Source organism: Anabrus simplex, chromosome 1 (assembly GCF_040414725.1).
Source record: "Anabrus simplex isolate iqAnaSimp1 chromosome 1, ASM4041472v1, whole genome shotgun sequence".
NCBI lineage: Eukaryota > Metazoa > Arthropoda > Insecta > Orthoptera > Tettigoniidae > Anabrus > Anabrus simplex.
Genome location: NC_090265.1, coordinates 626,063,887 through 626,087,456, shown reverse-complemented (window position 1 = coordinate 626,087,456; position 23,570 = coordinate 626,063,887). Strand labels below are relative to the sequence as shown.

The 23,570-nt window shown below is 42.3% G+C and overlaps 1 protein-coding gene across 3 annotated transcripts in view; it reads left to right on the top strand.

Annotated features, from left to right (window-relative positions):
• The window catches only part of Papss (PAPS synthetase), a 258,890-nt gene that overhangs the window by 89,733 nt on the left and 145,587 nt on the right, over window positions 1-23,570 (top strand). Inside the window, exon 1 of one of the 3 annotated variants that reach the window (XM_067135682.2) lies at window positions 17,584-17,827. The exons of the other annotated variants lie outside the window; for them this stretch is intronic. Coding sequence (XP_066991783.1) covers window positions 17,786-17,827 — 42 coding nt within the window. The 5' untranslated portion in view covers window positions 17,584-17,785. Of the gene's footprint in view, window positions 1-17,583; window positions 17,828-23,570 lie in introns of those variants that run through there. 3 annotated transcript variants of the gene reach the window in all.

The window sequence follows — 23,570 nt, the reverse complement described above, 5'->3', positions numbered from 1 at the left end:
TTGTCTTACAAACTGCCTGTGTGAGCTAGTTGAGAGGCTGGTAAATCGCCGACTTGTGTGGTGTCTAGAGAAACAAGGACTCTTGTCCGAGTACCAGTGTGGTTTTCGAGCCGCTCGCTCGACCACTGACCACTTGGTACGCCTGAAGAGCTCTATTATGTAGGATGCGTTTCTCCGCAAACAGCATTTGGTAGCTGTTTTCTTTGACTTAGAGAAGGCCTACGACACCACATGGCGATATGGTATCCTTTCAGTCCTGCATCAATGGAGATTCCGAGGTAACTTGCCGGCATTTATTGCCAATTTTTTGTCCCTCCGTCTATTCCGTGTCCGAGTAGGGAGGTCATATTCGCAATACCACGTTCAAGAAAATGGAGTCGCACAGGGTTCGGTTCTTAGTGTCACGCTGTTCGCGATTGCCATAAACGGTATTGTTGCTGCTGCTGGTACAGAAGTAATGCCGTCGCTATTTGTTGACGATTTTGTTCTGCACTATAGCTCGCGTAATATGACAGTCGCAGAGTGATAATTACAGCAAGCTATTAGGAGATTGGAGCAGTGGACCTTAAAACATGGCTTTCGGTTTTCCACCGCAAAGACCTCTGTTGTCCACTTTTGTCGTCAACGTACTCTTCACCCACTTCATGAACTTTATCTAGGAAATGTCGCTCTTCCCGTAGTTGAAGTTTCTTAGCAGCACTAATTGGGGAGCTGACCGCGCGGTGCTCCTTCGATTCTATAGGGCACATATTTTATCCAGGTTAGACTACGGCTGTGCAGCATATGGCTCAGCAAGACCTTGCGAAGCTGAACAGCATCCACCACGGCGGGGATAGGTTGGCGACGGGAGCTTTTCGTACAAGTCTGAATCTGGTGTGCCACCTTTGCACCTGAGGCGCCAGCAGCTCCTTCTGTCGTATGCCACTTCACCCAAGCTATCCTTGCGTATTCAACAATGGACACCGTCTACTGTACGCTGCTTGTCCTCGAGCAACACGGCCGGTTGGAATACGCTTGGATAGCAGTTACCGATTGTTTCACATACCTTCGGTTCCTTGCCTTGTCAGACAACCAAGTGGGGTACCTCCGTGGGTAGTACGACGACCTGAAATAATCCTGGATCTGCACACTGGCCCGAATGAAACACGGCCCCTTCGATTTATCGGAGGCTCTTCTTGTCCGTTGTTGGCCGATATCCAGGTTCAGTCGTCGTCTACACGGATGGTTCAAGGACAGAAACGAATTTGGGCTGTGAGTTCGTTGTCTACAATGATAGGTTTCTTTTTGCTCTCCCGGAAACCTGTAGTGTGTACACAGCAGAGCTCTATGCTATCTGTGAAGCTCTGCGGTACGCACTGTTCGATGAGCGCCGACACTTTCTTCTGTGTACTGACTCGTTGAGCTCGCTACAGTCTATTGATACCTGTTTCCCTCGGCATCCTCTGGTGCAGCGGGTCCAGGACCTGCTGGCCGAGTGTTCGGATGCCGGCACCAGAATCACGTTTCTGTGGCTCTCAAGCCACATGGGTGTAGAGGGCAATGAATTAGCAGATAAAGCTGCCAAGGAGGCAGTTACACTGCCCCCGTTGCCTTACAAGGTTCCAGCAAGTGATATTCGCACTGGGCTGAGACATCTGGTTATGTCCCATTGGGAGATGGTGTGGCAGGCCATTCCACTTCCAAATAAGCTGAGAGCGATAAAAGGAACAACGAAGGTATGGAGGACTTCCCTTCGGGCTTCGCGGAGAGAAGCAGTGGTATTATGTCGTCTTCGGATCGGCCACGGTATCCTGACTCACTCCCCTCTATTGAAAGGAGAACCCCCTCCGGTGTGTACTTGCGGCGATCATCTTACAGTGGTACACATCCTTACTGAGCGTGTGGGCCTGGTCGATCTACGCTGTATTCTTAACCTCTCGAGTACAATCTCCCTTATCTTGCGAGATGACGAGCAGTCAGCAGACCTCGTCATCCGCTTTATGAGGGATAGTGGTCTTTTTTATCGTGTGTAATGATGTCTTTTGTCTTAGTGTATTTGTTTCCTTTGTTTCCTGTATTTTCTGTTATTTTATTAGAAAATAAGGCATTGCGAATTAGATCCACTGATTGTTTTAATCTCATAATCATTTTTCTTCATCACCATTTTTTAAACTCTAGTCACTGGATAAATTTTAAAATTTTAACTATCATATATCATGTCGTCCATCTCGTTCTATTAGGGGCCGATGACCTTCGATGTTAGGTTCCTGGAAACAACAAGCATCATCATCATCAACATTCTGAGGTGATTTTTTCAACAACGGGCCTCGAACCGGCTAAGCACGGTGTCAGACCATTTTATGAGGATGGTAACAACTTGAGTGAAGGAATAAAGAAAATATTACATATTAAAGTTCGTAAGGCAGCAAGGTGAAGCATGTAGAGCATTGGAAATGCTGAGGAGGAGGGGAGTGGCTGTACAGAATGTTGATCAAGCCTGAGTGCATGGGAAAATTATTAATGCGATGTATGCAGTAATGCACCTCTTGTCAAGTAAAGAAACCGGAAAGGTTCATTAACCATCGACACAGGTATTTCTTTACTTTCATATATATCTCGGGTGTACTATTGTTCATGCGTTGTGGAAAGAGAGGACTAGAGATTGATGGCTAAGAAAGCCAGTGTGATTTCAACAGCCAGGATCGACAATTGAGAGCGAAAAATAATTGGTATATATCTTCATTCTCCGAAGGGTCTGGCATCTTCCCTTTTTCCTTTCTGATTAGTATTATGGGAGGATGGTTGCCCAGTTGCACTTCTTAAAGCAATGATTACCATAAATAGTTAATTAAATATGCATTGAACAGTTGCAGCACAGAACGGAGTTTATTTTTTAAATTATGAAATGAACATTTTCGTTTAAGAAGCGTTGTGGACTATATTACAGGCGTAACCATTTTAACACCCACTGCCAAAAAGTGAGAGCTCACGAAAATGTCTTAGCTTCGTCTCCTGCTGCGCTGTTTTGGAATCTGATGTCAGAATTAGCCTATATTCAGAACTTGCTTTTCCCATGATGTGTACTAATGTAAATATTGTCAGCTACTATTATTTAGTTGCACTAGATCGTGTTTTGATTACTAATAATAATAATGTTGTTTGCTTTACGTCCCACTAACTATTTTTACTGTTTTCGAGGACGCCGAGGTGCCGGAATTTAGTCCCGCGGGTGTTCGTTTACGTGCCAGTAAATCTACCCACACGAGGCTGACGTATTTGGGCACCTTCAAATACCACCGGACTGAGCCAGGATCGAACCTGCCAAGTTGGGGTCAGAAGGCCAGCGCCTCAATCGTCTGGGCCACTCAGCGCGTAATTTTTATTTTATTTTTTACTTGAGATGAATAAACCTATTCTTTATATCAAATCTTACCATATTGAATGTAGCTGCGGTATCTGCTAAGTAGGCGAAACGAAGCTACTAATTTCTACCAGACTCAAAGAACATATGAGTCACAGATGAACCAAGACACGGGAATTACAGCTGTAAGCAAGCATTACTCCGAAACGTACCTCGTAATTTCGTGTGATAAAACTGAGATTTTAGCAGCTGTATGTATCGCGGAATCTCCAAAGAGCGATCCAAGTGGCTTTAGAAATTAACAGCCGAACAATGTGAATTTAGAGGAATGTTACAAAATCTGCAATTCTCGGTTGTAATTTACACACAAATTACCAGTACCTAGGTCAGATCATGAAAACACAGGATCCCCGTTAGAGAAAAGTAAATTGCCTATCTGAACGACGGGAGAGAGATATGTTCTAAGTGTTCCAAAAATGTCTTCAGGGCTCGCGGCAGTCTGGGGATAAAGATGCTGTATAAAGCGAGTCACAGTAACTATCTTCGTAGTTGACTTTAGGTGCCTGGGAATCATCAGTCACCTTGATAAAGAAAACTGCAATGTATTCGAAACGTCAGCCGTCCGTACAATTCCTCTAAATCCGTTGTTACAGAACAACAATAACACGGTTCAACCCGGAAGAAGAACCTAATAGTAGATTGAGAGTTTTTCAGGACTGTGACGAATGATCGTACGAACCAACACATAGTACAACAAAAATGGCGTTGTAAGGGTCCTTACTTGGGAAATATAGATCCTGAGCAGTACTAGTTTAGCCGCTCATACATTTCAGTATCGATTATAGCAATTTTAAGATTATTTGGAAATGGATTGAGAAAATAGTATGTTATGTGTTGGAGAGTATCATCCGCGCGATACTTCTTAGAAAAATGAACTATTCTTGGATAATCATTATTAGGGAAAGGATTCTAAGGTAGAAAGTATTGTCAGAAAAGGGGAAAAAGGTTTTGAAAATACATACAGAAAGGTGCAAAAAAAAAAAAAGTGTTGATGAAATCATGTTATTGAGGTTTAAACCAGTTACATAAATTTTTCCTTATCCCATTTACTAGATTCGAATAATTAATAAACTTTTATTGGATTGCACACATCTCAGTGTTTTTGACAGTAAATCGCTGGCGCTTTGAGCTCTGTAGATTCTTACATAGAGAGAGAGAGACTCCGCTCGACATGTACAGAAACCAATGGAGCATATCTTGTCAGCATTCGTAAAGGGAGTTTATTCAAATTTAATTCGAATTTGTCTTCCAAACTCTAAATCACATCAGGCAAATACTTGTAGCTATGCACAGCAAAATGTTCCAACTCTAGGTCTTAGTTGTTGAATTATTGTTGGGCCTGTCTGATGACTTCTGTGTCCGTTGAGTCTAGGGCACAAATGAAGCATTCAATTTTATCAAACTTTTCGCCCAAGAAGTGTTCAAGAGAAAACAGATTCTGTCTAATATTTTAAAACGCAAATTAAAGTGGCGGGGAAGCATTGAAATAGAAGGGAAAAGGTGCAACATGTAATAATCTCACAAAAAAAAAAAAAAAAAAGTGCGGAAGGTGCAACAAATTGTGTTTATTTCGCTTTCATTTCATGTCCCCCAAATACATACATTGACCTATAGCTATATTTTTGGATAGGTGCTGCACCTTAAAATCCTTTCACGAGCTCATTGTGTGTGCAACTCATTACATTTTGGCTACAGGGACGGTGAAAGTCTCGAAATCACTGTTTAGGGCCATCTCTTCTGTTGCATAGCGCTGCTGAATCTCATATAGCATACTTCTTCCTTGTGAGAATAGATTTGTACAAGACAAAGAAAACTGCGAATTCTCGGCTAGTGGATGCAGAATAAGTTATTTGATGATTTCAATCCTGCCTCAGTCCGGTGCTATATGAAGATGCTGAAATACGTCAGAACTCTTCTGGGACAAAATTCCGGCACTTCGGCGTCTCCGAAAACCTTAAACGTATTTTGTGGGACGTAAAACCAATAACATTAATATTAATAATTAAAACTGTTCCGTGTTAAAATATTTTTATAACAGACATAATAGTCTATATTTTCTGAGTAGGTGGAATGATTGTTTTACGATTTGCTTTACACGTACGTTGTAAAGACACAGATAGGTCTTATGGTGACGATTGGTTAGTAAAGGGCTTGGAGTGGGAAGGAAGTGACCGTGGCCTTAATTAAGGTACAGCCCCAGCATTTCCCTGGTGTGAAAGTGGGAAACCATGGAAAACCATATTCAGGGCTGCCGATAGTAGAGTTCGAGCTCACCATATCCCGAATGCAAGTTGACTGCTACGTGACTCGAATCGCGCAGCCATTCGGTCGATGAAATGGTTACCATGTATTTGTGAAGAACTGTGAAAACGAAGACCATTGTATAAAACATGTATCTATAGATTCAGTTGTATCTGAGGAAAGTGTTCGTGCCAGGAACTAACACAATAGTTATTTATTTATTTATTTATTTATTTATTTATTTATTTATTTATTTATTTATTTATTTATTTATTTATTTATTTATTTATTTAAACGAATATACATAGTCATTCATAAACATGCTGTAGGAGTTTTCTTTGTAGCTACATTAAAAACAACTCTATATCTTTATTGTTACTGAAGTTCATTTCTCTACCTAAAGTGGTGATCTACTGAAAAATAAATACAAGAATCAGTGCGCCGGTACTGTACAATCCGCAGGCAAAGGGAGCTGCGATTGTCAAAAGTTCGCGAACATTTTACCGTTTCTTCCTTCTAGCACATTCTGGAACCTCCTGTTTGATCAGTGGTCATAAATGTGTCGTGAAAGTTAGGCATATGAAGACAGAACTTCGGCGAAATACTTCGTTCAACTCTGAAATCATGATGTATGATCCTCCTCAGGCAGATTAAGCAAGCACGCAGTGGAGAAATACAGTATAGATATCAGTTATTCCTCTGTCTTCATGTACAATGCTCACTTTCTGTGAACAAATGAGTGGTATGTGCTGCAGATTGTAGCCATGTGAAGGGTGAACAAAGTGATGAAGAATGTGGATAACAACAGCCCACAACCAACTAAAGAAAGAAATATGTTTCAATGATAAGATCCTCAGCCAGCTGAGAAACACAGCTGAAACTTGACGTCAGTTTTAATACGAGACTCATACTGCATTCTTAATGTACAAGGAAACGATATCGTCAGCATTTTAACAAATAAGATTTTACCTTGAGTTGTTGATAAGCAGGAAATCGAAATGTATAGATTCCATCCTCGTTTTTTTTTATGCGATTAAATATTTTTAAACAATCTGCATCATTGTTGAAGTTCTTTACCGGAAGTTGAAAAACTCCTACGCTTTTCTGTTCGAAACGACCTTGGTATGCTTCATTTACAGGGTTGCCTTTATACTCCAGTCGGGAGGAGTGGCTCAGACAATAAAGCGCTGAATGGTGTTTGAAGGTGCTCATATACGTCAGCCTTGTGTCGGTAGGTTTACAGGACACGTAAAAGAACTCCTTTGGGACAAAATTCTGCAACCTCGCTAGCTCTGAAAACCATGAAAGGACTGTAGTTGATGGTTCATAAAACCAGTAAAATGATTACCTTTATACTCCGATATCTTCTGGCTTTGTAGTTAGGTGAACTTCATTGTTTCCTTTGACATATCAAATAAAACTTGGAACAAATTGAAATCGGATCTCCCAAGTGTAAGTGCACATATTCCAAATGACTGTTAAGTCATTGTAACAAGTAAGGCATAAAGATGGAGATTCGAAACATTTTATTTTTCGTGGCGTTATTTCTGGAGTCCCACCCTTGTGTGGATGATCAGCGTAGTGGCCTTCGGTTCAGAGGCCCTGAGTTCATTACCGGGCAGTCTGTGGATTTTAACCACGTCTAGTTAATTTGTCTGTCTCGGGAATTGAGTGTTTGCGTTACTACATACCTCTTCATGTTCATACTTCATTGACAACCACCACAGAAACCCATATTCATTGGATATATCTCTCCACTTAGGGCTCGCATTACGAAGGGCAATAGGCCGTCAAATTGGGCCAAGTCCACTTATGCGACACCTTGAACTGCGATCTACCGGGGTATGGGGGAGTGTGACAGAGAAAGTAGATGGACATTGTTGCTAGCAGTGAAATGTTTGAAACAGAAGCTGTTGACCAACCATTTTTTTTTTTTTTTGCTAGGGGTTTTACGTCGCACCGACACAGATAGGTCTTATGGCGACGATGGGATGGGAAAGGCCTAGGAGTTGGATGGAAGCGGCCGTGGCCTTAATTAAGGTACAGCCCCAGCATTTGCCTGGTGTGAAAATGGGAAACCACGGAAAACCATTTTCAGGGCTGCCGATAGTGGGATTCGAACCTACTATCTCCCGGATGCAAGCTCACAGCCTGACCAACCATTAACGATGACTTCTGACGTGTATAGGCCCATTCCAAAGATGGTTAAAACAACAGGTTATTGCCATGTTCAGATCCTTTTGCAGTGGAAAGCCATGTTGCCAGGATTACCTTTATTTGTCGCGTGTTGCCTTACTAATAATAATAGGGAAATATTACATTTTATCTTAAAAATAAACTGTTAGTGTGAAATGGACTCAGGAGCGGAAAGACATTCACAGTGCAAGAATGAAGGAGTACTAGTCCAAGAAGAAAGGTGCTAGAGATAAGAACCACGTGGTCCATAGCAGGCCCAAACGGAACTAAAAAAAGAACTGTTAGTATTTTCTTCTCCCTCATCACCATCACCAATTCTCCGCTCCAGCTACCCGGGTGCGGGTATTTGAGTCAGTTCGTCCTGTCCATCCACTGCTAATATGCTTCTTGCTGCCAATTTACGCCTACATCACATTTGGCAAAGTCTTGAAAAGTTTGCTTTTCCCTATCCTCACGAGGCCTCCCTCTGGGCCTTGTACCAACAACATGCCTTTCATAGTATGTATGCTCTTGGGGTCGTATTTGGAGCCATCCTCCTCATATGTCCATACCATCGTAATCTGCTTAATGCTAAGGTTTCCAACGGACTCTTGCTTCCTTTTTTTATCTCCCTTGATCAGCTCTCTTTTCATCCTCAATGATGTTAGCGAGGCCAATGGAATTTTTCTTTTTACGCCTTTAATTTCCATTTCATTTATTTTGCTGATACCTTCAGCGTTCGAAGAATCGGACAACTTCCTTTTTCTCCTATGACTGACGTTAAGGGAATAACGATTACTTTGCAATCTGCCTAGAAACAATCACCACCTCTACGCGAATGATATTCTATGACAGGCTGGACTAAACGGCTCAGATGGTATCTTACCTTTCTGAATGAGTGGAGTCGATCCTCGCTCAGTCCGGTTCTATTTGAAGGTGCTCAAAATACACTGAGTGGCCAAAAGTCATGGAAAGACACTAAATGTGATGTTAATAACGAGTTGCTCCATCGCGACCCTCAAAACGGCAGCAATACGGCGAGGCGTCAACTCTACAAGGTGTTGGAGTCGTTTTGGTGGGATCTGGACCCACGCATTTTGCACTGCTACCCACAGTCGGTCTTGTGTAGATGGTGTCGGGTTCATGGAACGTACACCATGCTCGGTTGGATTAAGATCACGAGATCTGGAGGGCCAATCCATAGTCGTAACTTCACAGAAGCGCTCCTCCAACACCTGCGTGCTACCACAGAGCGCTGACATGGCGCATTGTCCTGTAGGAAAATGACATCTCTATCAGGGTACTCTAGAGCCAGAAAGGGATGCAGATGGTCTGAAAGAATGTCCACATAACGTGCACCTGTCAGCGCTCCCTGCAGCCATGACCATGAGAACGCCGCCCAGATCAGAACTGAGCCACCTCCCGCCTGGACACAACCTTGTTGACACGTAGGATCCATAACTTCATGGGGCATACGCCACATTCTCACGCGCCCTTCAGCTCGATACAACTGGAACCGGGATTTATCGGACCATACCACTCGCCACCACTGTTCCATGGTCCATTGCCTATGTTCGTGGGCCCATGTACGTCGGTGTGCTCTGTGTCAAGGTGTCAGCAAAGGGACACGAGTTGGTCGTTGGCTGGTGGAGCCTATGCGATGCAGTTGCCTCCTCACAGTCCTGGTAGAAATGGGTTCCGGACTCCCAACATTCAACTGGGCGGTGATCTGACTCACAGTAGCCCGATGAGCGCCCAGTATGGTTCTGCGGAGGCGACGTGATGTTCGTTCATTAAACACCTGTGGTTTTCCCGTGCGGCGGTTTACGGTGCGAACCACCCTCGACATTGTTGACCTCGAAAACACGAATTCGCATGTAATCTACGCAATGCTATGACCCATCATCCCACGTTCAAAGTTGACGTGTTGCCATCTTGTCTGTGACAGACTGCTCAGCTACGCGCAGTTACGCTCAGGGGTCATACACGGCACATTTTCTAATGGGACACCTCTTCCCTTGACTTTTAGCCACTCAGTGTACGTTAGCCTCGGGACAGTTGATTTACCGGCATGTAAACGGACTGTTGCATGACAAAATTCCGGTATCTTAGATATTGTAAAAGGAGTTAGTGGTACGTAAAACCGTTGGCATTACCATTCTTATTATATTCCCTGACAACGCTATGGATTGTTGAACGTCAGAACCTAGTTCTGGTGGTTTGCACGATGCTTTTACGGCTGCGAGAAACTGTAACGAAACGTTTTATTCTTGTTTTCCCTGCCTTACTTTGGGAAGGGTTTTTTAGTCATAACACCTTCTAAACGCACTTTTGAGGTACTGCTGAGCTCAGTATGCGTTTTGCTGTGACTAAATGCGTATCGCGACGAGGATTTATGAGATTTATAAATAAATAAAAAAAGGAAGTCAAGTAAGTCCAGTCCAGTGAGGTGACGAAACTCGAAAAGAGGTCATTGTCAAAAGTGAACGCAGCGTCCTAAAGTATTAACAGAACCGGGATTTCAATGATACAGAACTCGTTTACGTATAAACTTATGAGAGGTCAGTGTTGCAATGGCACCTGTTACTCAGACGTGTAGGCTGTCAAACATTCCTCGCCTCGCGCCTGTTCTCTCTCTTTTCGCCATTCCTCGCATCGCAAGGGTTCGGCTTCTTAGCTGAATGGTCTGCTCTTCGGTTCAGAGGACGCCGGGTTCGATCCCCAGCCGAGTCGGAAATTTTAACCTTGTTTGGTTAATTCCCTTGGTTCGAGGACATCCCTGCAACTTGCATACCCTACACAACACTATCCTCCACCACAATAGCACGCGGTTTCTTATACACGGCAGATGCCGCCCACCCTCACCGGAGGGGTGTGCCTTACAAGAGCTGCACCAGGCTAGAAATAACTACACGAAATTTAAAACAAACACCTCGCAGTGATCATGAACTCAACGTATAGCAACGTGTAAATTACTCAGCAATTGTTAATAATAATAATAATAATAATAATAATAATAATAATAATAATAATAATAATAAAATTGGCTTTATGTCCCACTGTCTACTTTTACGGCTTTCGGAGACGCCGATGTGCCGGAATTTAGTCTCGCAGGAGTTTTTACTTGCCAGTTAATCTACCGACAAGAGGCTGTCGTATTTGAGCACCCTCAAATACCACCGGACTGAGCCAGGTTCGAACCTGCCAAGTTGGTGTCAGAAGGCTAGCGCCTCAACCGTCTGAGCCACTCAGCCCGGCAGCCATTGTTAAAGAGGTTTGTAGCTTAGTATTGGAGACTGCCGACTAAGCGTCTCTGTAGCTCAGTTTAGTTGGCGGTACGTTGTCCTCAAGATTGTAAGATTGAATCCCCGCAAAGTCGGTTAAAGCTTGAGACCCATACTTTGACTGACACGTTAATAAAGCCTTTACCGGATAAAATTTCGATATCCTTATGTTTTTAAAGACCTATAGCAGTTGAAGGGGCTCTTACCGCTTAATGCAAGCTCACAGCCGCGAGATAGTGGGTTCGAACCCCACTGTCGGCAGCCCTGAAGATGGTTTTCCGTGGTTTCTCATTTTCACCCTAGGCAAATGAATAATGGCAGGTACCTTATTGAAGGTCACGATCGCTTCCTTCCCATTTCTAGCCTTTTCCTATCCCATCGTCGACGTAAGATCTATCTGTGTCAGTGCGACGTAAAGCAATTCTTTAAAAAAAATGCTAAAATTGGTCAGTTATTCTGTTTAAAGCCATAATCTAGTCTCCTCAGGGTACTGTAGTTCAGTTCAGGAATTCCCCTTGCGTGTCTTTAGATATCCTGTCGTTACATAAAACACTTGGATCGGAATTAATTGACGCACAATTATCTTGTCGCCTGTCCATGTTTTTCGTGTTATAACAGTCCATTCATTATCCTGTGAAGGAGGTTAGTGCTCAGCCTTCACCTACAATAGGTATAAAATGCACAAAATGTAATAAATCCCTGTTAGGTCCATGTATATCGGTGTTCCTGTGAAATGGTTGAGTAAAACCAAGCGCAGAACTCCTATACGTTGCCATCCCTTGATGTACCACAGCTGGTAAATCATGACCTCAAGTTGAGTCCCCTACAGTTCCGCTTAATTGCTACGGACTTTCCTCTCTAAGTGTATATGTCCGTTTTTCACCACACATTGTCCCTTGAGAATATCAGCATTTAAAGTATATCTAACGATTATTATTTCTTGGTCGACTCACATCCTCTTCGACCGCGACAACGTTATACTGCACCAGACTCTTTCAAAGCTCTTTTATCATTTAACTATCTAGACATATGTATTTTTCCTTCTTTCCTTTGTTATTGGAGGTTCGAATACTCCCGCAACAGACCTGCTAGGGAACATAGATGTTTGGACTCTCGCCTTCCCTGCTTAAGGCAGCGGGATCGAATTCACATCGGTTGACGTGTTCGAGTGTTTATATGCGAGAAATCCGTATTTATTGATAGACTGACATTCTTAAAAGTAAATCCTTTCCGTGGTAAATGTCTAGCCCGACGGGTAGCAGGAAGGAACGTTAAGCACATAGAAATGTATTATTATTATCCACGACAAACTTGATCACACTTGCTGAGTTCAGAAATTGATGACCACAATAAATTCTTGATTGAGTCAGTTTCCTCTTTTTAACGTAGGCGTGGTCCTTCTCTCTCGCCTCCCGCCCTTATGTTCTCTCTCTCAATCCTACCTTTTTCCCTTATTCCAAACCATCCTTATCGAAGCTATTCTTTCCATTGACCATTCTCATATTGACGATCCTTAGTGGGTCATATAACCTTGCCTATATGCTACACAGTTCTCCCCACTGCCACCAGGATTGTCAAGAGATCGCTTTACTGAACATCCTTGTAACAACAGTTAAAATATATTACTCTCGGAAGGATATCTATATATTGGATAAATATATTGATTGGTCTCCGTCAAAATAAAAATGAGAGGGACAGGGGCGTGGTAGACGATTAACAAAGTCGCTAGCTTCTCATAAGGCAGCCGTGGTTCGATACACATGGAATTTTTGAAGTAAAATGTCACATCAGTGTGCTTCTGATGGTCCTGGGGCTATGGGCACTATATCAACAGTCGTTTAAACTAAAAACAAGCTTGCTTCGAGAGAGAGACAGAGAGAGAGTGGTTTTTTTTTTATCATTTGCAGACTGCGATGGTCGAGGGATTAAGATAGACCGTGGAGAAGTTTGTGACACACAAAAAGGTTATTGAGCGAGATAATGGAGAAATGCCAGTTCATGACTGCCAGTTAGTTTTGATTGATTAATGGTGGCAATCTGTTGGACACCTTCTACAGAAATATCCTAGAAGTGTTGGGGAAGAGCATTACGGAGTTCACTTATTGCACAACTCAACGTGTATGTAGTGTAACTTAAAAAGTCCACGGATTTGTAACATCACTGGTGGTCAACGTCCACAAGATATTACCTGAAATATTACATAGGTCTCTATAAGGTCCGGTTCAACCGTCTGCTGGTAAACTAGATGGCAGCTACGCGGAATGTGTAAATCATTTGGTAATTTGGATTGCGTCTTACTATCTCCGCCTAAGCACTAGGTAGCTACTGGAGCTAGACTCGGATATTCGGGGTGTGCTAGACTCATTTTCAGCAATTTCTCACGTTCGACTGAGGTGTTGTCTGTCATCAGATTTGTATCATCAGTACGGCCTCTCTCTAGTGAGGGCAACACTTCAAACGCCTCAGGGCAGTGTAGTTTCTCAGAGACAGCCTCAACTTTCTGAACTGTATTTGATTTTCTTGTTTATTAACATATGTCACTACTTTTGATTAGGATTGCCACCTAGGAGCTTGGATTGTGTTCTGCTTCGTAGAGATTTGTACCTCTTAGAGGGTTGGCACTCGATAACTTGATTCACCTGTCTCGTATGTCGTCACTACTGTTACTTCAAATTAAACCAACCAATGTCCGGCTCCATGGCTAAATGGTTAGTGTGCTGGCCGTTGATCACAAGGGTCCCGGGTTCGATTCCCGGCAGGGTCAGTAATTTTAACCTTAATTGGTTAATTTCTCTGGCACGGGGACTCTGTGTGTGTGTGTGTGTGTGTGTGTGTGTGTGTGTGTGTGTGTGTCGTCTTCACCATCATTTCATCCTCATCACGACGCGCAGGTCGCCTACGGGAGTCAAATCAAAAGACGGTGAGCCGAACATGTCCTCGGACACTCCCGGCGCTAAAAGCCATACGCCATTTCATTTCAAACCAACCAAGCATCGCCCAGCCCGTCCATAAAAATAGTGGTCATCTTTGATCTTATAGAACTGTGCGCATCTTGTTGAGTGCAGCGACAAGTGAGGTTCTCCTCACAAGAGGCTATAGGCGAGCTGGCGAAGTATGTAAGGGAGGCGGCGATAATTTTTCTTAACATGTGAACTAACTTGCGTGTGGTGACGGGAAGATACCGGCGTTCCCCTCTATCATGTAGTGGTTAGGGTGAGCCGCGTTTACCTTGATTTTATATGTAGGCTTTCTTAAATTCTAATAATGTCAATGTCATTTGCTTTACGTCCCATTAACTACTTTTACTGTTTTTGGAGACGCCGAGGTGCCGGAATTTAGTCCCACAAGAGTTCTTTTACGTGCCAGTAAATCTATTCACTCGAGGCTGACGTATTTGAGCACCTCCAAATACCACCGGACTGAGCCAAGTTGGGGTCAGAAGGCCAGCGCCCCAACCGTCTGATCCACTCAGCCCGGTTTCTTAAATTTTGATAGTTTTGTAAAATGTAGGTTTCTAGGCTGTCTGCGGACAGAGTTTCCCATGTTCACTTTGCTTCTTCTCCTTTTTTTTGTAACTAAGATTTTCTCAATTTGTCTTCATACTTTTCGGCAATTAATTTCTTTCCTGCTTTAGTTACCAACGTAGTATGACTTAACCTGTGCGTCACCGGGCCTTCTGTCCCATTAGGTTTTATGGCGCGTCATGTCTCGGGATTGCTTGAGTGGGTTCAGCATCCCATTTTGTTCTTCGCCTTTCTTTTAGCCTTTTAATTTTCTCTTTCTTGGCTATGTAGTATGATCTTCGGCTCCTGTTTCTTCTGGGTCCTTCTGATCCATATTTTATGTTGTGGCTACCTTCTGAATTAAGGGCAGGGCGTGTCTGGTGTTAAATGTGTGAAGTGTACTAGGAGGTATCTGGAAGTGAATTCTAGGTCCGTTCGGACATTGAAAATTAAGGTTGGGATTTCTATCTCCCTTTGTTTTGTATAGCTGAACTATTGGAAGCCTCGGCTTCTTACAACCAAAGTTTCCCTAACCAAAGATGTATTTAAGATTAGCAAGTCTCGTAAAATTGGGAGCTCGTTCTCCTCTGTTAATAATCAAGCTCTAAAGCTTATTTTGTAATATCCCTTCTATATATTTATTCTTATTGTTATTACTTGTTAATCTCTTTTGTTATTGTTTTTGTTTGCTTTGAAAATAAGAAACAAGCAAATAGAAAGATCATTTTGGGAAACATTCAAAATTAAAAGTTTCTGTATACTTGAGAAACAATTAAGAGTGGTGAAATTGAGGAAGTAGGGTAAGTTGGACACATGCGTGTCAACAAGAATTACAGGACTAATAATTTGGAGACTGAATGGAATAAAATTTAGGGTTTAGAGATTAAGATGGACCCTGGAGAAATTTGTGACACACAAGAAGGTTATCGTATGAGATAATGAAGAAATGCCAGTTAATAGCTGTCAGTTTTGATTGATTCATGGTGACCATCTGTTGGACACTTTCCACGGAAATATCCGAGAAGTGTTAGGGAAGAGCATCCCGGAGTTAATTTATTACACAGTTCAACGTGTAGGCCTGTGTAGTGCAACTTACAAGCCCACGTTTTTCTAACATCACTGTTGGTGAATGTCCACGGGATTTTACCTGAAATATTAGGGTCTATATATTTTTGTAAAAGGTCCGGTTCAACTCTTTCTCTACTGGACGGTAAGCCACGGTGAAGGGAGATGGTGATGATTGAGGATGGTTTTGACAAAAATAACAGGCTGAACGGTTCACAAGTTGAGGTTAGTTTCGATTAAAAACTTAATTATGTGACTGAATATTATGGTATAAGAATTTAAAAGGCAGGAAATTGACGTTGGTATGTATGTATGTATATATGTACGTATGTATGTATGTATGTATGTATGTATGTATGTATGTATGTATGTATGTATGTATGTATGTATGTATGTATGTTCAGTCTGCAACCTCACCGGGATCTGATGGACAGATGGGCGATTCACTAACATTAATTCTTTGTAAATGGCTTGGATAGCATGCACGCCAGAGCTTCATCTTAATGATGGAAGTGGTGTGTCCTCGGTTAAGAGATAAAGACCGAAACCATTGTTTACGTAGGATGATAGAATGAATGCTTGCGTAATGTTCACGTTGGGAGATAGTCCACTCGTTTATATGCTTCATTTGCCACTGTTGGGTGGAAGCGCATACGGTAACTGAGGAGTGTCTGTTCAAAGGTGCTATTTCCACCATAAGAAAGTTGTGAGAAAATGTAAGAAATGTATAGTAATATTCCTTCCTATGCTAACTCGTCTACTATTTCATTATTTAAAATGCCAACGTGACTTTTAATCCATAATAAATTAATTACTATTCCTCTGTGTTGCTTCGAAAATTACTTTTAGTATTTATGTTATACACTTATTCGTAGGGCTGTTCCAGCGGAGTTTTTCAAGTTTCTGAAGCACGCTTTTAGAATCGGTGATAATAAAAATTATTTTGAAGTTTTGCACGCTGTATCAGCTAATAGAATTGCTAGGAGTTCGGCAGTGAACATGGATGCTTCATGGGATAATGACATTTGTACCGATTTTTGTAATGAAAGACGGCAGTATGCATAAGCGACTCCATTTAAAATCTTGGACCCATCCGTGTAGATATGGATGAAATAGGACCAGGTTGTGTAATTAGGAGATAGGTTGGCAGCAATTCTTCTCACCCTTCTTTCTTAGTCGCTTTATTTCTTCATATGAACCTGCTCGTATATCTACTCTGATCTGTCTTATGTATTGTAGTTTTGGTTTTCCTCTTCTCCTCCTGTCCTGTATTATTCCTTCCATGATGTTATCCGTGAAACTGTTGTGCTTGTGAATATGGCTAATTGTTTTTCCCTCCTTCCTTATTTATGGTTGTAAAGATTTTTTCACCAAGTCTTTTAAGAATGTTTTTATTTTGTCAGCCTTGCTGTCCGTGGCATATTTTCCATCCTTCTCCAACACCACATCTCAAATGCCTCCAGTCGTCTCATACCATGCACCAGAAGTCATTTCCGAACCATACAAGGCTACACTGCAGACAAACACTTATCTCGTTTTGATCTGTACATTTAGATTCCTTATCCCAAGCAGCGTCCTTTTTCTTGTGTTTTGTCTGTGTAATTTTTCCTTGTTTTTGTCAGGGCATTTTTATGATTGCCATAGAAAAGGGTACCGGAAAAAATGACGTACCTGTAGTTGTTGGGGAGAAAATACGTCATTTTTCCATTATGTCATTCGGACGTAATCTCTGCATCACTAGCTTGTTTCTTTCAGTCTACCTTCACAATCCTGTATAACAGCAATAAAACTGCAGGAGCTGATGAGGCCGAGTGAAGTAGAGGGGAGGTAAGGGAGGGGGGGGAACTGTATTAGGCAGATAGTAAGGGAAACGGCTAGATTACGTGGTAGTGTATTTAAGGCTGGCAGTAGCGAGTACAACCGCTACTCCTAAAATCGAGGTGACCCGGAGTGCTCGCGGACTGTGCTGTACTTTCACATTATTTACACTACAATGTTAGAGTTCTTTTGACTATTCATTCTCCATTTTTATCGTGAACGCTTCAGTGAATTCAAGAGCGAGTGAACGAACCGAACAGACTAGTTACTAAATTTTGAAATACAGAAGTGCTTCAAAAATGATCGGCAGACACAACATGTATTATAACGGGAACCTGAAGGTAAGGTACTGAAACATGTTATTTGCGTCACCTATGGTCGTAATTGCTGACTCAGAATTATTCATAAGGGATCATTGATTGGGTATCCAACTAAGTGCTTCATCCAAATCTGGACATTGGCGACCGAGTCAGGGGTACCTGCTTGGCCATGGGCCTGTTGTGAGGAATCCTGAACTGGAGTTTGCATGCGGTAGGGTGACCCAAGTTCCTTTCCGCTCTTGTTGAGTATCCAAGTCACCATATTTACCACTTTGAAATGATTGCTCTTTCTTTTCTTTTTCCTCGTCTCAAACTACGGAAAAGTCCTTAATACAAAATTTGCATAGCAACTGTCTCAAGTGATTCCATTGTGAACTTTTTTTTTTAAGGTAAGACTGGCATTGTAGGACTCGAAGAAAGGAAATTTAGCATGTCAGCTTGTGCCTACCCCGTTTATGATAAGTACGAGTTTTAAAATAGCTAGGGCAGGTGAGGAGAGCTTACGTAATATGTCTTAACTTGACATCTAACTACACAAAAGATCTAACGACAATGTTGAAATTCCTCTCCTTGTTCATAACAAAACAATTTTATTCACACCAGTTTATTATTTACAGTCATTGTTCCCAGAGGCATATTTTGATATGAACTGACTTACAATTTCTGGTTGGGCTATAATTATCACAGTTAAGGGTATTAAAATATTTTCATGTAAGGTCTTTTTCCATCATCGTGATGAACAGTTTTTTGAACTTATGTGACATTGGTATCTGTGTTTGTAGCTAAGCCATCTCCGTACAGTCCATGAAGGTCCTTGGAGGGGTAGAAGGTAGATTTCCACTGTTTGTAACCTCGACACTAAGTGGGGTAGAGTAGTTAACCGTACGAACGGCTGACTCCCTCACCCCCACCCCCACCCCCACCCCCACCCCTACCCCTACCCCTACCCCTTTCACTACCGCCGTGATTCAACCTGGTACAGTACTAAGTTGTGGCGCAGGCTCAGTGAAATTCAAGGCCGTGTGCCTCTCCAGAAGTGGAAACCTCTATTTACGTTTTACATCTTACTGGCGGGAAATCGAACCCGTACCTTTCTGGATACACCAAGAACGATTTTTCCGCCTCACTTAGGCAGCCCCAATCCTCAGTAGTGTGTTTTTTTTTTTAAATATACCTTTTGCCATATCCATCTCTGGTGAGTGAGATGCAGTGTATAGAGTGCATCGTATCTCCTCGTATGGACTAGATCAAGTTTGTTACATACTAGCAGTACCACTCCTAATGCAGCCAGTCCCTCTGTGATAAATGGTAAGCGTATCGCATGGGGTGGGTTAGTGTATACATTTCAAATTGATACGTAATAGCAACCTCTGTTTCGGTGAGGAAAGCACCGGGAAAGTGTATCACTTTTCATTTCCCTAGTTCTGAAAGTTGATGGTGGATATAATGAGGATCCAGCCAGCCTTTGGGCTGAGAACTCAACATGCACAACGCCTACTTTAAAGGGAATTTTTTTATGGATGGAAAGATGAATCTCAGCGAAAGGATATTAACTTTCTTATCAACGTATACGCCTACAATGTTCAAACGTTGTATTTTATCTCTCTGCTAAAAAAACCTGTTTATTTTGGCAGAGAATTGCGAAATAATTTGACATCCACTGGTATCAACTAAACACAAGCTGTCAACATTGGCCCAGCCTTTAAGTTCCTTGTGATACGCCGGCTGTTGCGAATACACGATTTCATTCATCAAAAGCGAACAATGTTGAAGTACGTGTCATCTGTTCACAATCTGCTCAGTAACTACATTACTTTGTTCAGAAAGTTGCATCGGTAGATCAGTGGTAGTGTGTCCGTTTCATGATCCAGATTCGATCCCTGCCGAAGTAGTCTAATTTCCAAGGGCGATCAAAAACCTTGGCATTCCGTGTCATCGTTGTTGGCACGTAAAAAACTATATCTGAGGGTGATTTGGTGTCACCTGACAAAATTAAACTAATTCAACCTTAGTAGGCCCTATCCGTCCAGTGGAATTCTGTTGCTAGACAGCAGCACAATCGGTATGTTGTAATTGATAGGCAGGTCACCTATATGGCACCATGTCAGGTCTGCAACTTGGTGGCTGATGCTATACGATTATTATTATTATTATTATTATTATTATTATTATTATTATTATTATTATTATTATTATTATTATTATTATTATTATAAAGCACATTGAAATCGAACCAACTGATGACATCGAAAATAAAAGTGGACTTTTTCTTTCAGTTTGAAAAGTTACTGCCTTCTGACCTCAACTAGGCAGGTTCGATCCTGGCTCAGTCCGGTAGTATTTCAAGGTGCTCGAATACGTCAGCTTCGTGTCGGTAAATTAACTGGCACGTAAAAGAACTACTGAGGGACTAAATTCCGGCACTTCGGCGTCTCCGAAGACCGTAAAAGTAGTTAGTGGGACGTAAAGCAAATAACATTATTATATATATATAATTCGCTGGGGCCATCAAGGACCACGTTAAGTCTTGTTGCATTTGACACTGAACTTGGCCTTCTTTAGAGCCCACATTTCCCTCATTCTTTGTGAGTGGGCTTGCTTACGCTCCTCTGTCCAAGGGGCACCGTGTCTTCTCTTCGGTTGCTCGTCTCGGTTTAACCCGTTCGTCAATATTTTCTTGCGGAAGAGATCTCTGTTAAGGGCATCTTCAGCTGAGATATGTAGCATTTGCAGGTCTTCTTTGGTATTTCTAAACCAGGGAATTGTGGTTTTGGGGTTTGAATCAAAAAAGTGAAAGATTTCTTTAGTTAACTTTCTTCCGTCCATTCTTTTCAGATGACCGTAAAATCGTGCCCGTCTTTTTCTGATTGTGTCGATAATTTTCTCTATTTTGCAGTAGACTTCCTTGTTGGATCTCTTTTGATGGATTCCATTTCTGTACTTTGATCCCAAGATTCCTCTCACAATTTTGCGTTCTCTTTTCTCCAGTTCTTCAAGGAGTCCTTTGTTGGCATTTAGAGACAGGGTTTCGGCTGCATATAGAACTACTGGCTTCAGAACTGTTTCATAGTGACGTATCTTGGTGTTTTGGGAAAGGCATTTTTTGTTGTAGATTGTGCGGGATGTTTGGTAGGCTATATCCAGTTTGCGTACTCGCTCCTGAAGTGCTTCTTTGTCCAGTCCATTTTTCATGATGCTCTCACCCAGGTATTTGAATTTGTCTATTCGGGTGATGTCCCCGTATTTTGTATGGAGTTTTGGTGGAGCCTCTTTGATGTTAGTCATTACTTCTGTTTTCTCAAACGATATCTGCAAACCAGTTTGTTCGGCAATTTCCTTTAAAATTTCTTGAGCTCTAGCGGTTTCTATGTCGTTTGAGAGAACAGCAATATCATCGGCAAATACTAAGCAGTCTGTTGTGACCCCCTTGGATTTGGTTCCTATTCTCAATGGACTGTAGTTGGTTTCCTGTAATCTCACCCGCCAGGTTCTGATGATCTTTTCAAGAACACAGTTGAAGAGTATCGGGGATAGCCCATCACCTTGTCGGACTCCTGTTTTGATGTCAAAGGAATGCGAGAGACATCCGTGGAACTTCACCTTGGATTTTGTATCGGTCAGGGTGGCTCTAATTAATGCCAGCAGTTTCAAATCAACTCCAAATTCATTTAAGATGTTTAGCAGGACTTCCCGGTCAATGGAGTCGTACGCTTTCTTAAAGTCCACAAAGACAGACACATACTGCTTGGACCTTAGTGTACAATATCTGATGATCGTTTTGAGATTTTGGATCTGTTCAGCTGTTGAGCGACCTTTTCTGAACCCTCCTTGGTATTCACCTATTTGATGTTCGACTTGTGCTTCCAAACGCTCCAGGATGGCAAGTGATAGAATTTTGTAAGTCACGGGTAGCAAAGATATTCCTCTGTAGTTGTTGATGTTCTTCATGCTGCCTTTTTTTGTGTAGTGGATGGATCAAAGCTATTTTCCAATATTCGGGTAGGGTCTCCTTGTTCCAAATTTCTTCTATTTGCTTTTGCAAGATATCAAGTGATTCCTCTGGGGCATATTTCCATAGTTCTGCTACTACTGAGTCTTCAGCCGGCGCTTTGTTATTTTTGAGACGGGCAATGTGGCGCTTGATTTCATCTCTGTCGGGTGGTCTGGAATCTGGGTACCTAAGTAAGGGTTCCTTGGTCTCAATGGCGCTTTGCAGTTTAGAGCAATTAAGTAAATGCTTGAAGTAATCTGCCAGAATGCTGCAATTTTCTTCATTTGACGTCGCCAGTGTGCCGTCCTTTCGCTCAAAGCATAGAGATGGTGGTTTATAGCCAGTGAGTTTGCGTTTGAAGGCTCTGTAGTACTCTCTGCTTTCATTCTTCCTGAAGGTTTGTTCTATCTTTTCAATGAGAGATTTTTCGTATTTACGTTTCTCAGTTCTGAACACCCTAGCTGCTTGGGCACGTTGGGTTTTGTAGGTTTCCCAATCATTTTCTGATTTCGTAGAGTAGTACTGTTTCCATGCATTGAGTCTTTCTTGGAGGACTGATTCGCAGGTACCATTCCACCAGGCATGCTTTTTGCTTCTCTTGATTTCTGCAACGTCTTTGGCAGCCTCAACAAGGAGACTTTTGGCGTTGTTAAAGTCACAGTCATTTGGTCTAGCCTTCTCCTGGAACTCCTCGACCCTTTGCCGAAGTTTATCGTTGTCGAAGCGTGTGATCTGTTTGGTTGTCTTCCTTGTGTTTGCGGGAATTGGTTTGAGTTTGATAAGAGACATATAATGATCTGAGGCCACATTGATGCCTTTCTTTACTTTCACATTCATAATCTCAGGGCTGTTTCTCCTGGAGATTGCAACGTGATCAATTTGGAACTCTCCGAGAGCTTGGACGGGAGAACGCCAAGTCATTTGCTTTCTGGGTAGATGGCGAAAGTGGGTCGACATGACCTGCAGGTTGTGATTTTCGCAAATGGACACCAGACTTTTGCCGTTGGGATTGGTTCTTTTGTGAGCAGGGTAATTTCCTATAACTTTCTTGTACTTCTGTTCACGACCTAGTTGGGCATTGAAGTCACCCAAAAGAAGCTTGACATGGTGTTTGGGGATTTTGTTTAATTTTTCATCCAGTAGGTCGCAGAAATTATCAACTTCGTCTGGATCAGACTTGTTCTTATCGTTTGTAGGAGCATGTGCGTTAACTAGGGCGTAGGTTTTGTTCGCGCATTTAATTGTGAGTATAGACAATCTGTCATTCACAGGTTCGAAATTTGCAACCGATTTAAGGATCTTGGGTCTAACAGCAAACGCGGTTCCATTGAGGATTCCTCTTTGCGCTTTGCTCTTGAAAAATCGGTAGCCTTCGGATTCAAAAATCTCTTCATCTGGGTACCTTGTTTCTTGTAGGGCCATTATGGATATCTGATTTTCGTGAAGAGCTTTGGTGAGGGTTTTCAGCTTGCCAGTTTGTGTAAGTGAATTTATGTTGAAAGTTGCTAGAAAGGTTTTAGATTTTGGCCTGAGTTTTTGACTCTTTGGGGTACACCGAGACGCTCCGACTCGTCTCTTGCATGATGTCGAGTCTCCCCCAGAATCCGAACGAGACTCGTGCGCCGTGGCATTCACGACGAGGGATTTATCCGAAGATTTACCCCCTGGGGTATGTTTCTTGAAATGTTGTGCCATCATGCTTTTTGACTTGACTTTGCTTTGGACGGGTACCCATCCTTTTACAACTAGGGTTGTTAGCCCTAGAGGTTGCCT